The sequence below is a fragment of the Pleurodeles waltl genome, chromosome 4_1, assembly GCF_031143425.1.
Source record: "Pleurodeles waltl isolate 20211129_DDA chromosome 4_1, aPleWal1.hap1.20221129, whole genome shotgun sequence".
In the NCBI taxonomy this organism is placed as follows: Eukaryota; Metazoa; Chordata; class Amphibia; order Caudata; family Salamandridae; genus Pleurodeles; species Pleurodeles waltl.
In genome coordinates this window covers 462007924-462023062 of record NC_090442.1, presented here as the reverse complement: position 1 = coordinate 462023062, position 15139 = coordinate 462007924, and the positions used below count along the sequence as shown (strand labels likewise).

The following is a 15139-nucleotide window of genomic DNA, read 5'->3' as shown; positions in this document are numbered from 1 at the left end:
GCGGTCAGTTTAATGCTGTATTCAATTTTACAATACAACCTATTTTAAAAAGTGCTACGTGTATATACCAGATATTGAAGTGGAGGTGCGGCCCAGTGATTCACGCATGTCAACCAGTGTGACATAGTTAGCAAGTTGTAAAAATAACAAAAGCAGAGGGTTAATGGCTGCCAGTCTAGTTCATAAGCTAAGGCAAGACAACTTGTATTTTCAAGGAACTAAGTTGCTATCTGATCTGTTCACAGCCAGACTACGCTAGTGGTAGTCGAAAAGTCAAGTGGGTAACACTGTGACCTTACCAAACATAGGGGATCATTAGGACCCTGGCAGACTACAGCCTACTATAGTTAGAGACCTCCACCTCCCAGCAAAGATATCTACACCTTTTGAGGACCCCCCATTGCAGCACTTAAAACCTGTTGAGCGGCTGCCACGTTTCATGCAGCTGCTCGGCAAACCTTTTCCATTTTTTTTTACTTTCAAAAACAAAATCCCAAAGAGACAGTTTGTTTTGTAACAATAAAAAAGCGAATGCCCCTGACACCCTGGGAGTTTTCTCGCAGGATGTGGCGGTCATTTTTATTTTTGTTGTCGTTTGTGACCACCGCTCGTCTACTGACTGTTCCGAACAATAACAAAAAAACGATACTTTAAACCATTAGCACTGAGCAGGGTGGGTGATCTGAGGTACTTCCAACCAACGGCCCCAGGTCTGGTCCATCCGCGTAAGGTTTGGTGGCGGAGCCTGAGGTGCCTCCGGTGGTCACGTGACGGCTCATCAACGTTAACTAGAGATGGCAGGCCCTCAGTTTGGTGGATGGGACACTCGGCACGTCTGTGGCAGAGTACCCTGTCCGCCTAACTCTATGTAACTCCTGTGGTTACTTGCACAGCGTCCCCTTCAGGACACAAAGGACAATGATATTTCATGCAGGAATAATAATATATAACCGGGCACACACACTCACTCTTCCTCTATGGTGAAGTACTAAGAACGCATCGTGAGCCTTTAGACTCTGCTAGAAACAAACTCAAAGAAAAGCGTTCCAGGGGTAGACTTCTGCAAGGAGTGCAAGAGAAGTCACCTGCTGACGGGGGGCGGGGGCAGCTTGTGCTTGTCACTTTGAAAGACACAAGAATGGGCCACTGAGGTTCCTCCTGAATGCTAGTGCTGGCAAGTACTCTGGTCACCTAACCACACATCTTCAGTCTCACTCTGGAGTGATGCAGCACCTCACGTTGCTCGCGGACATTCACTATTTCTCAAAAATCTTTACCTGGAGGCTTCAGAGTGACCTACTTAAACATTGCGATTTCTGAAACTTCTGCTACAGATTAAAAGCTCACAGAGCATAGGAATGGGCGATGGCACATCCTTTAGTAACCACACACTGCAGGCCTACTTACACCCACCACTCGGAACTGATGAAATGGTTAACTCATCCTCTTTGAATAACCCTCCTTCCCCGCTTGGATATGGTGTATGTCCCCCGCTTCCACCCTCGCACCCCTTTCCTCCACCTTTCTGAAACACGTCACTCTCCTGCTACAAGCACCCTACCCGGATTGGGCTTTTCAACGCCCACATGGTTAACCACACGCGCGGGCCTGGATAGCCACACGGGCACCTCTGCGCGCCACCTCTTACATCGACAAAGAGTGGACGGACCAGCACCCTCGCCAGTCGCCCCACCGTGGGTGGGCGAGTTTCTGTAACTAGTAGGCTCTACCAAGCAGACAGGTGCCCTGCTGAAGTTATACTTCAAGGCTGCAATTCTTCCAACAAGTGTTTGGCGCACACCCCACTTTCCACTAAGCATTTCATTCTAGAGGAAAATGATGTCAGAGTTTCGTGCCAGAAGGGTCTCCCGGTGTTTTCATCCGAACCCCGGAACACAAATCCTAGTTCTTCTCTTGGTGTCGCAGCCGCTTAAAATTCAGGAGCCGACGCCATTTCCAAGGCAACTCGCGAATGCGCAGACATATTTAGCCGTTGACTGTGTTTGATTATGTGCTCTGACATTCTCAATGCTGCTCGTGCTGGCATATTCATTCAGACTGATATTATCTCCTGGAAACCAGCGCTCAGTGTTGTCATGGCGTGCTGAGAGCCGCTACATTATACCCGACACACACGCAGAGCTCGGAGCCTGATAGCTGGCTTTCAGCACTTTTACTGATTATTCTGCCAAGAAGGGCTTACCTTGTAAATACAGGACTTTGCGTTCAAGAAAAACAACTCTATCGTTGCATTGTCCTTCAAGTACGATATGCTTTCAATGTAGAACCTGAACAAAGAAAAATAAAAGGAAAGCCATAGTTAATGTCGACATTCTTTTTTATTCTACTTTTTAGTCAAAGTTGCTGAACCACTTTTTTCTTTCATACTTGGGACATAAGTGCATATTGGATTTTTTTTCTAAATGATTTTTTTGCTCAATTACTTATAAATTGTGGACCCCTATACAATAAGATATGCACTTTTTGAAAAAGCTTAACCATAACAGTGGGAAATTAGAAATGGTTTGCATTCTTTTCAATAGTTTGTTAGACTAGACAGTTTCAGACTGTGAGGCCTACATTTCTGCATTGTGCAGTTCTCTACCAGGAGTGAGTTGTAGTGTGGTACTCAGTCACTATGCTGGTGATTTACAGCTCCGCCTGCAGCATTGCCTGAGCCAGATAATATACTGCTTTACTCTGTTACACTGCTTCCTATGCAGGACACTACTCTAGTAAAAGTAAAATTGGGATATCGGCGCAGCAAAATGTGTCAAACATTTAACAATACTCTGTCAGTAAATAAACACTGGACAAATGCCGACGCATGCAACAGATTAGAGCTCGTAAAAATGAACTGTATTTGAAAAAACGTATTTTCAAAAAGCAAAACATTTAAGGCACAGTGCACAAAAGGAGAAAAAACACTCGGCGTGCAGCATGTGTACTGATGAACAAATGGCACCAACATACCCTGGCTGCACACATTTCCAACAAAGGTGAACTGATTAGACTGCAAGTCTGTTCCGAAACAGATCAGACGCAGTGTAGTATGGGAATTGCAACCCACGAAAGTACTGAATGCCTGTGTCTGCATCAAGACAGGGCAATGCAATGGGTCTCGCGTTTGCTCGAGTTAGAGCTATTGGTGTTGTAAATTCCTAACTGGATTTTTCTTGCTACATAAATTGAAAATAAAAAGTAAAACAGTTGACATATGTGAGCCAATTCACAGCACCACGGCCACCATGAGCGTGAAGGAGAGACACAAAAGGGAAAGAAGTTCGCTCGCAGTCAAACGTATCGAAAAACGTGCAATTATCCATGTAACAGGGTCGATGGCCAAGGTGGTAACAAAACTGCCCCAAGGAGGGACAAACGCAAAGCATTTACCAATGATAACAAAGGATTTTTGAAAGGCAAGCCCATGAACGAGTGATCGTGATGGGCGTGTGATGGGCGTGGTTAAAAGCCCACAGATACATTGCAACACATCAGGGCACTTTCACGCTCGACCTAAAAATCAAAGGACTCTTGCAGTAGCACAAATTTTTGCTTCTACGTTACCTGCAAACCTACAAGTAGTGTTGCCATCCCTGCCCTGGAGAACATCCATGAAAAGGTTTAGTAGGCTGTGTTAGTGGTATTATCATTTGTGGTGTGGAGTTTGCGTGAGGGATTGTGTCAGAGTGTGTAACCGGATCACAGCAGTCTGGAGAGATCTGGGTTTTTAGGCAACCATTAAATAGTCTTTAACTCACTTCGATTGCCAGACGGTTTCTAAACAAATAATAGTTTAAAGTAAGTCAATAGAGAGCTCTTTACAAGCCATTTCCGACTGTACAGTGTAGTGTTCGACCGCAAACTGGCACTTAATTGATTTTTGTGTATTACTGCATAAACGCAGTTAATACGTTTTCCATTTTCATTCAGATATCAATAATGGGAAATGTACATAGAATGACTGTACCATACCTCAGTGGTCCAATACAACATTAATATACTATCTCAACAAAGGCCTCTAAAAGCCATGTAGTGAAATGAGACAGTCACCACTCATGGCTTTTGCATACCTATAAGCAGTCAGCACATTTTAAATATTCGGTGTTTCCTACTAAATAGTGCATGATGGTTTATATTTATTTTGCAAACCTAGCACTGCAGAAATGTCTATGAAAATGGTGGGAAATTGACCTTACTGGATGTAACGAATTATGCATTGGTCAGAAGTGCAGGCAGGGGGGAGATCGGAGGCATAGAATCCATGTCTGTGAAACCATGCAGAAACTGCACGGTTGTCACCTTTCAGTTTACTACATTTGGAAGGAGTTGAAACTCAGTTTTGCAAAGCATGAAAACTAAAAATATTATGTTCTCTTTGTTGAGACAATTAAGGTTGTGTATATGTGCTCTGTACCATTAGTCATAGTGTGTTACAAATGATGGTATCAAATGTCAATTAACAGCCTAAAACGTGTCAGGGAAACAATGGACTTTTTAAACATTGAAAAGGTACTGTAAAATGTGCTTAAATAAAAATTAATGATTAAGTATTGTCTGCATTTCTGTTGACTATCCTACAATACTCTGGTCCTCTCTGTAAGTTTGTGCCCATCACCGAATCTGACACAAGTAACATTTTGATCTTCTTTAAAAAAAATCCTCTCCTCCTTGGGACATCAGTAATGAAAAAATCATCAACCCCAGACTCCCAGCAGTTGCACTGATCATCACCAGCATAATCATTACCTCCTATGCAGTGACGACATCCCTGAGCCCGTAAACATGCAATCATGACACCCATCCTAAATAAACCTACTGTGGACCCTGATAATCTAGCTTACTATTGACCCACCTCCCCGTGTGATGATAAGTCTCTGGAAACCGTGGGGACCTAACAAAAGTTCTACCATCTGGACTGAAGGATTCTTCTAAATGAATTTTCGTCTGGCTTCAGACCTGCTTGGGGTGTAGAAACCACTTCATTAAACATCTTAATAGGCACAGGATATCTTATAGGGCTGATTTCCGTCTGTCACATACACCAGAACCCATAAAGGGCTGTCATGTCTGATCAAACTCTACGCATGTTGGTTTAACGTGTGCCTCTTGCCACTGGTGTCCACAGTCTAACGCACTGTCGGACCATGCACCTTACATAACCTTACAAAGTACTTTTCTCCTGGCCAACTGTCGCTCATTGGTCGCCCATAATTTGGATATCAATCTTCTCTTGAGCTATGGGAAACCCACAGCTCTTTTTCTAACAGAGACCTGGCTCCATGAGGGATCGGCACTAGATGTAGCTTTGGCATTGCCGGAAGACTACTTGATAATCAGGTTGGACAGAACTACTGCAAAAGGAGTGGGAATTGCTGTTATTTGCAGGGACTCAGTTAAGGTCACTTCCCGTCCCCTCCAGCTGCCCGATTGCGAGAGTATGGCTTTCTCCATCTTATTAAATCCACAGTGTAGTTTTTCAGGGGCCTTAGTATATTGTCCTCCTGGTCCAGCACAACAGTTTTTACAATCATTCCCGGAACAGGTTTCTGAATTAACCTGTAACAAGCCAAATTTCACTATTCTTGGGGATTTTAATATTCATGCAGAGACTCATGACAATACTGCTGCCAAAAGATTTCTGTCTGATATGGCCGCCCTGGACCTAATACAATTGGGCAGAGGCCCTGCACATGATAAAGGTCACACTATCAACCTAGTTTTTAGTAATGCCGTCAGTCTAACTGCCTTGCCCGCTACTCCTTTGGCCTGGTCAGACCATTTTCTACTTACTCTTAACTTGCCTACTTTGGTAGCAAGCAAAACCCCCCAAATCGTAACTCAGCCCTGTAGGCGCTGGCCTACGCCTAACATGAAAGAATGGATAAGCACTTGAGAGAGCTTGAAACCTGTCTTAAGGGGGAATATGACTTGTTCACAAGAGCTATTTAATGATTGGATTACCAAAATCTTAGATATTGTCCTCCCCTATACATCCAGGTCAAGAGGACAGTGGAAAAAGGTGCTATTTGGTTCGCTCCCCATCTACGTCTATTAAAGAGAACCTGTAGACGACTAGAAAGAAGACAGAGAAAATCTTATGAGACCTCGCTGAAAGCCGAATATAGGAAGGCCATTAAACTGTTTCATGCAGACATTAAATCAGCACAAAGCATCTATTATGCTTCTAAAATAGAACAGAGCTCTAACTCTCCTAAAAACATTTTTCAGCTATTAAAAGAAATTGCTCATTCCCACTCTTACATAGATTCAGTGGAAGCATCTCATAAACACAGTAACAATTTGGGATCTTTTTTTCAGAAAAAAATCTTACATTTATTCGGCCTTCCGGAGTGGCACCCACAGTTCCCAAACTCTTAAGGAGGATGATATAATCTGCACAGCAGCGCTTTCGCAGTTTCCACCTCACTCCTCAGAACTAGTTGCAACATTATTGGGCTCGCTCAAATCTGGTTCCCCCCTAGACCCAGCACCTCCCACTATTTTAGCGCTGGGGTCATCCGTTACAGTCCCCATTTTGACTGATATTTTGAATTTGTCATTATACAGCAGTATTGTTCCCGATCAGTGGACACCCTTGCTCAAGAAACCCAACCTAGATGCGTCCATACTTAACAATTACAGGCACATTTCCTTACTTCCAGCTCTCTCCAAGATATTAGAAAAGCATGTGGATATGCATCTCTCCAATTTTCTTGAGGATAATAATATCCTGCATCCTTCCCAGAATGGCTTCAGACCTCTACACAGCACGGAATCAGTGCTGATTGGAGTTACTGAGGAGGTCAGGAAGCGTCTTGATCACATCTTGGTGTCAGCGATTATTCTTCTAGATCTCAGCACCGCCTTTGACACTGTGGATCACAGCATTTTACTTCAAAGAATGAGGGAAATTGGAGTGACAGGCAAGGCTCTGAGTTGGTTCTCCTCTTTTTTAGAGGCAAGATCATTTCAGGTACTAGACCATTCGTTCCTCTCCAGTTGCTTTAATAGCTGCTGGGGAGTGCCTCAAGGCTCTTCACTTAGCCCTACCTTATTTAGCATATATATGTCACCATTGGCAAAGATAGTGGAGCCATATGGTCTTTCATTAGTTTTATACGCGGATGATACCCAGCAGGTAGTCTCCTTCTCAATGGAGCAGAATTCATCTGAGACAGTTCTTGCCCCTTGCCTAAGGGCAGTGTCTGAGTGGATGTCCGAATGTAAACTCAAGTTAAATAAGGATAAGACAGAGGTCATGATTCTAGGCCATCGTTCTCTCCTGTGCTTCACTCCTGGGTTGAACGGCCCCCTTCTAAGGAATACATCAAGAGCTCAGGAGTATGGCTCGATCCATGGCTAACCATGGACCACCAGGCTAAGAAAACCGCTTCCACCTGCTTTGGTACACTAAGACTCCTCAGAAAGGCGTTTAAATTACTCCCACCTATCACTAAGAGGCTCAGTGTCCAGGCTCTTATAATTTCTCACCTGGATTATGGTAATGCCCTGTACCTCGGGCGCCGAAATATGTTAAAAGGAAACTACAAGTGGTGCAAAACACTGCCGCCCGTCTTCTTTTTAATATACCTAGACGCGAATCGATTAAATCAGCTCTCACTACTCTGCATTGGCTCCCAGTTGAGCAACGGATAAAATGTAAAACTCTGTGCTGCATTCACAGAGCCTTCTATAGCAAAGGTCCTCCGCTCCTTCGAACTCTTGCCTCTTTTCACAATCCCGCCAGACATCTCAGATCCTCTTCTGCGGCTCTGGCTGCAATCCTGCCAAGAAGAAAGTCTAAATAGGGCAGAAGGTCCATGGCCTATCTTGGTGCTAAGTTGTGGAACTCTCTGCCTATAGGCCTACGATTAACCAATCACGAACTGTCCTTTCGTCGACTGCTTAAAACTTGGCTTTTTTTATCTGTGCCCCCGTACGAGTTCTGAAGATTTCCGTAAAGCGCTGGGAGGCCTTTGGATAGCCATGCGCTCTATAAATCCTCATAACTTTAACATATCTTAGATACATCAAAGATTAGCAAATAGCAGAGATCGGGGCAACCAAAATACAAAAGATATGTATTATTACATCACAAGCAGTTACCTACATTGTTACTTTATTGGTGACGAGAAAGGACACTGGAGGATTTGAAGCAGATGATGATGGTAGGTGTACAATCAAGGATGCTAATTGAGTCAACCAAAGACTGAACTGCTAGTGGTGATGGTTAATGGAAAGAAGCAATGAGGGGAAACTCTGTTTTAGAAGGATTAAGTATTAAATGAGTGGTCATCCAGTCATGAACAGAGTTTAGAGTATAAGCTAGATGGAAACGCCATTGGGAGAAATCTTAGGACATATGCAGGTGAACTGTATATAATGATGAAGGACCCCTGAGACACCAAGTAGTTCAATATACAGCTAAAGAGTAGGAGCCAGAAAGGAGACCTGTGGGATTCCTTCAGTGAAGGCAACTGGCTTGAAGAATAAGGAGTCTATTCTTATCATTGTGCCGTGTTTGCCAGTACGATGTGGGAAACCACTTAAGGAACAGTCCATCAAGGGCCATACAGTCCATAAGGGCTTCAATGAGCTTACAGTGTTTCAATGTATGTAACGCAGCAGACAGGTCAGGGCGGACAAGGAAACAGGAGCTGTCCTAATCCATGATGAGGAGTACGATGTGCATCTCCATGACCCTGGCGTACCTCAGAGTTATGTTCTGTTGAAATGCTATCCGATTCTAAAATGGCTCCACTGGCTGACATCCTAGGGTCCTTGCAGATGATACACAGTTGCACCTCCAGACAAACCTGGCAACTTTCTCAACTTGTCACTGCCTGTCTGAGGTTGATCATGGACATAGGTCAATTGGTTGAGTCTAAACAGTGCTAATGTGAAATCTCTCCAGTCAGGCCAGACGAGCTGAACATCGTCTCCCCGGTCTCTGTGGACACAACACACAAGTTGAGTGCACACTTTATTAATGCCCTATAATTTACATTCTATATAAATGCCGTCTTCAAAACTGCTTTCCATCTACTGCTTGCATCTGACTCATTCGCAAGGCATTCCAAGGCCTCTTATCAAATCATCTGTCAAAACTATTTGATCCTTGCTAACTTACAACACGTTACAGGTCAACCAATTAGTGCCTACTGTCGAACACATCACTGGGACACCGGAGATATGGCGGCTTATTTCCCCATGTGCAGGGCTCCAACTGGAAAGGACTACCTTAAATCAGAAAATCCTTAAAGATCATCTCTTCCCCTGGACATTTGGTTAAACATTTCATCTCTAAGGCAGCCACCCACAGTTTAATCCTAAATCCTGGCTGGTGGGAAGCCCAAAACCGGACAGGACTTCTACTTCTTGGCGACCTCTGCTTATTCAAGGTTTTATCATGTTTGAGTCATTTTCAATAGCGGAATATCTCTGGGTAATTGTAACTGTACTTTTTTGGAGCGCTTTTCAGCGAGTAGCACGCTTCGTCGCTGCTGGATGACCGACTGAGTCTCCACCTCCAGTCCCGTCAATGGACTCTAAAGCAACATATCTTCCCCTTAAATGAACCCAAACTGCAAAGTCCCTCCGACTCTTCACATGAAACAAAAAAGGCGAAAATAAAAAAAGTCACACGTTTGAATAGTTGGCTAACTAAACACGGTTCTTTCATTTGGCACTAGAGGGCAGCAAAGCACTTGCAATGTTATCATCCCTAGTATTACCAAATGTCCTAATGAAAAGAATGTTGTTAAAAATCAAGGCCAAGAAACTCCTTTTAAGTATCGAAGCAAGGAAATATAAGCATCCACGGCGTGGCTAAAAGCATGCACATTAAACTGGGACTCTGGGAGGCAGGGCAACCCTCTCAGATGGCCTGCAACAATGCAAGCTTCCTAAGAACAGCGACAGTCACAGAGCTGGAAACACACGGTACACGCGTAGAGGGAAATGCGAGCTATTTGACAACAAACTGATTTGGCATAAAACCTCTAGGGGCATTTTCCCCTTCATTGTGTAATGTTTGCACCACTGGAAGCACACCATTGCCCAAACACGTTCTTGTTCAGTGAAAATCAATGCGAGATATGGGACAGCAACGATTCACTAAAACACATTGTGGAACACAACAGCACGCTGTGAAACACAACGGTACATATTTGTAATGGCTGGCGTCCCGTGGTATTGATAGACTTCTCAATGCACGCTTTAATCTATTTTTTTTTATTTTTATCGCGAGGCCAGTGCTTTCAGTGGAATGAAAAAGGAAGAGGTGCCTCTCTAAAAGGGATGTTGCCAAAAAACCATAACTAGGAATCTTTTCTAAGAGTCATAACCTAAGAAATTAAGAGCATGACTTAAAATATGTGAACTCAAATCCTGCGCTCCACATAGCATGCCACCTGACCATTATTTGGGTGCCTCTGTGAATTTTCTGTTATTGCATTCAGACATATCCACAACAACCAGCATACGTCTAAACAAGCCTGACCATTTGACTGTGCCAATGCTTGTCAGCACCATCAAATGAAAAAGAAACAGCAATGATTTTGTTGTGAATAATAATAATAAAGTTAAAATTCTGCAGTGGCCGCAAATGTCAAGAGGGCATGGGGGAGGTGATGGGTGGAGGGGTGGGAAGCACTTACCTTTCCGGCCGTCTCCTGCTGCCTCACGCTCCTCTGCTCCTGATGGTTGGTGTTCCAGCATTCACTGGGGCACCAGCAGAGGCTCCCCAGCAATCCTGGCGCTGCTTTCATGCCTGGGGTCTGTGCAGTTTCTCCAGCTCGGCTGTACAACACAGCCGGGCTGGGGAAACCTAAGTGCGCATGTGTGTTTGGCCGCCCTAAGATGGCTGGCCAAACACACATGCACACTTAGGTGCACTTCACTCTCCCTCCCGCCTCCTGTGGCCCAAGCCTACCCCACCCCTCCCTACACTGCTGGTTAAGAGCCAGAAGATAAAAAACAAGCATTTGCAATGCAATGGGTCTTGCGTTTGCTCAGTGTACAGCTATTAGCGTTGTAAATGCCTAACTGGACTTTTCCTGCCACACAAACTGAAAATAAAAAGTAAAATAGTTGTCATAAGTGAGCCGATTCAAAGCACTGCAGTGAGCGCGAAGAGAGAGACAAAAGGAAAAAGAAGTTTGTTTGCAGTCCAAGTTATTGACAAAAGTGCAATTGGCCATCGACCCTGTTACATGGCCAAGGCGGTAACAAAAAAGCCCTAAGGAGGGAGAAACATAAAGCAGTTACCAACGAAAACAAAGGATTTTTTGAAAGGCAAGCCCACGAACGAGTGATAGTGATGGGCGTGCGGTGGGCGTGGTTAAAAGCCGAGATACATACCAACATGTCAGAAAAGCGGTGCTTGCGTGCTGCTGTGCTTGACCTAATAAAAATGACAGTGCAGCTATTGTTTTATTTTTCATCTCCTGACTCTTGGCCAGGGGGCGACGCTCCTCTGCCATTGAGGAGGAGCCGCCCCTGAAATTCTGAAAATATGAGAAGATGAATAACACATTAACTAAGGATTGTGGAAATGTTAGTGTCTTCAGAGCATCTCAGTCACTCCCATTCCCCTTCACAACACTTTTCTCTGCAGTCTGTCACTCGGGTAGTCATTTATGCCCACTTTCTACTCACATCTGTCTTAAATCCTCAATCTTCATATCTCAAAGGTCATCTCCTCTGACTTCATCACTATCTTTTCACTCTGTCTTATGCAGTACTTCCTCACTTCACTTCCCCTTCACAATATCCTCTCACCCTCTCTTTCACCTGCGTGCACACACACTCTTGCACAAACATACACCTACACGCTCTTTCTCTGCTATAAGTACAGCTTTTTCTTTTCCTTTGGTGCTGATGTTATTTTGATAGCTGGGTACTGCCTTCACACACTTACACAGAAAATGGTAATTACAATTATAACATATGTGGTCATAGCTCCTCGCGCTCTGTAGCGAGGCCATAGACTGGATGAGCATTTAGTCTGACTACCTGTGAGACCCACTGGCAAGCACTGGCAGAAACTTGTACTGCCTTCAGCCTCAACTCCAGAGCTCTCAATCATGCACTGACACGCACACCCACCTACAACCTAAACTGACCAAACTACCAACATGCGACTGACTCAGCTCACAGTATGCATATCATAAGCGTAAAAAGTTATATGGGAAAAACTATAAAATTACAACATCTGGATGAAGCTTCAGGAATGCAAACTAAAGGAAAGCATGTGAAATAGAACCAGGAATTGCATCGCTGACATGGATTGCTTTAAGGGTTTTTTACGTTAATTGTAAAACAAAGCACATGTATATAGAGATCGATAGGGATGCGCTTCAAAGTACATTTTTATTTATTGTCAGTTTGCTGCACGTAAAGCCCTGCTTGGAGAGACAGCATTGGCCGGGGGGCTAGATTTGTGCTCTAGGGGGAAAATGAGGAAATACTGGGGAGATCTGAACCAAAAGTACTAACTGCCCAGTAATTTCCCAATTTCTTAGTAGACTCGCAGGGATCAAGCCATCATGGACTTCATTTTCCCCACCCCTGTGTTACCTGTAGCATCAGTATCAGTGACTATGGGATTCCGGGATCTTATAGTCATGCTTCAGCTCCAGAATACATAATATTTTCTGTAGTCCATGATGTGTAAAGCAATTTTCAACTTCCCTCAGATCTCAATAATTAACAAGCATTGGCAAAGCCAATAGCTCTTGCCTATACAAGAACTATTGGCTTTGGCAATGTGTTTTTTGCCGTGTTGTATATCAGTGTGTTTGCTACTAAGCATGGCTAAAAGTCAGAGTCGTTGAGTGGAGTGAAGTGGTGTAGAGTGGAGTAGGGGGAGCATAGTTTCAGAGCTGAGCGGAGGAGAGTAGAGTTCAATCATTCAGTGGCAGAGAATGTGGTGGAGTGGCGTGGGGTGCAATAGGGTGAAGTTGTTTGGAGTGGATTGAGGTAGTAGGGTGGATTGGAGGAGAGTGGGGTGGGTTGGATTCGAGTAGGGTAGATTGGAGTGGGGTGGATTGAAATGGGGTGAGGTGGATTGGAGTGGGATGATTAGACTGGATTGGGGTGGGTGGATTGGACTCCAGTGATAGGACTAGGGTGGAGTGGATCGGGGTGATTTTGAGTGGGATGAATTGGGGTGGGGTGTATAAGACTGGACTGAAGTGGGGTTATTTGGACTATAGTGGATGGATAGGAGTGGGGTGGACTGGATGGACTGAGGTGGGGTGCATTGGGTAGGGTGGGGTGAATTGGAGTGGAGTAGGTGGATTGGAGTGGGGTAGAGTGGAATGGGGCTCACTGGATTGTGTTGGGTGAACTGGAGTGGGGTGGATTGGACTGCAGTGGATTGGATTGGGGTGGGATGAATTGGGGCGGGTGGATTGCATTGAGGTGGGTGGATTGGAGTGGGGTGGATTATACTGAGGTGGGGTGTAATGGAGTGGGGTGAACTGGACTGGGGTAAATTGGACTGCACAGGGGTAGACTGAATTGGTGCATTGGGCTACAGCAGGCTGAAGTGGGATGAAACTGAGTTGGGTAGAATGGATCAAGTGGATTGGACTGGGATAGAGAGGATTGGGGTGGATTGGACTGTGGTGGGGTGGGGTGGATTGGATTGAGGTGGATTGGTCTGGGGTGGGATGGATTGGAGTGGGTGGGTTGGAGTGGAATGGATTTTTGTAGTGTGTGGAGTGAGGTCTATTGGAGTGAACTGGAAGTGAGTAGAGTGGATTGGAGTGTGTTGGATTGGAGTGGGGAGGACTGGATTGCAGAAGAGGTGGATTAGAATGAGGAAGATTTTTTTTTTTAGCATTGGAGTGGGACAGATGGTTTTGGATCAGAGTGTGGCAGATTGAAGTGGAGCAGATTGTTCTGAATTGTGGTGGGGCAGATTGTTTTGGAGTGTAGTTAGGCAGATTTGTTTGGATTGGAGTGGGGCAGGCTGTTTTGGATTGCAGTGCGGCAGATAGTTTTCGATTGAAGTGAGGCAGATTTTTTAGACTGAAATAGGTGAGGTTGTTTTGGATTGGAGTGTGACAGATTGTTTTGGATTGGATTGTGGCAGATTGTTTTGGATTGGAGTGGGGTAGAATGGAGGGGCACAGATGGTTTTGGGTTGGAGTGGGGCAGATAGTTTTGGGTTAGGGCAGATAGTTTTGGATTGGGGTGGGGAAGATTGTTTTGAATTGGGGTGGGGCAGATTGTTTTTTAAATGGGGTGGAGCAAATTGTTGTGGAATGGGTATGGCCAACTTTTTTGGGGATCGGCGTGGGACAGATTGTTTTGTACTGGAGCAGATTGGAGTGGGGTGGGAGGATTGGAGTGTGTAGAATTGGAGTGGATTGGGGTAAGTGTTTTGAATTGGATTTGGGCGGATTGGAGTGGGGTGGCCTGGGGTGTACTGCACAAATATGTGTTAAAGCATAATTTTTCAAAATTACACATAAGAAAATTACACATAAGATAAAAACAATGTTGCTTTGCAATATTTAGAACAAGATAATAGTCTTCTTCTGAGAATAGCACCTACGAGCAAAACCAAGTCATGTCCTTTCTGTTTGCAGGGCAGAAGAAGTTAAAAAGAACAAAATAATACCTCAATCCCGTCGGGAACAGCGGACGGGCATTGACTAGATTGCATCAATCAGTGCTTTGTCCCTGCGCCACAGACAAGAACAGAAATTATGGAATGCAAGCTGTGATCAACTGCGAGGCTGTAAAGAAGAGAGCCATGCAATCGAAGAACTGAAGAGCTACAGGCGGCTTCCAAGCCATTTTCTAACTACAACAGCATCTCGCAAGGGATACGCACGCGCTAGGTAATTCTATCACAGGCACAACCCTAAGAATACCATGTAGGGGCCATACAGGGGTTCTAATCTGAGCACCACATGTACCTCAAACAGGGTAGGCATTTTGCATCCACCTTTTAAAAAGAATAAAACCTGTCGGACTAAAAATAGAATGAATCTGAAATGTTTCTAATTGACAGAAACTGAGCCCATACCAATGTAATGCATATGATCACTTCTGGCACATGCAAGGATTTGTGGAATCAGGCTGCAAGAAACGAGGTAATGGAGATTAGACAGGGTGAGTG

The 15139-nt window shown here is 44.5% G+C and overlaps 1 protein-coding gene across 13 annotated transcripts in view; it reads right to left on the bottom strand.

Moving 5' to 3' along the window:
- Positions 1-15139, bottom strand: part of FRMD4A (FERM domain containing 4A) — a 676100-nt gene that overhangs the window by 182361 nt on the left and 478600 nt on the right. For all 13 annotated transcript variants that reach the window (XM_069228743.1, XM_069228739.1, XM_069228737.1 and 10 more), the window contains exon 5: positions 2204-2288. In XM_069228743.1, the coding sequence (XP_069084844.1) occupies positions 2204-2288 (85 nt within the window). The remainder of the gene's footprint in view (positions 1-2203; positions 2289-15139) is intronic.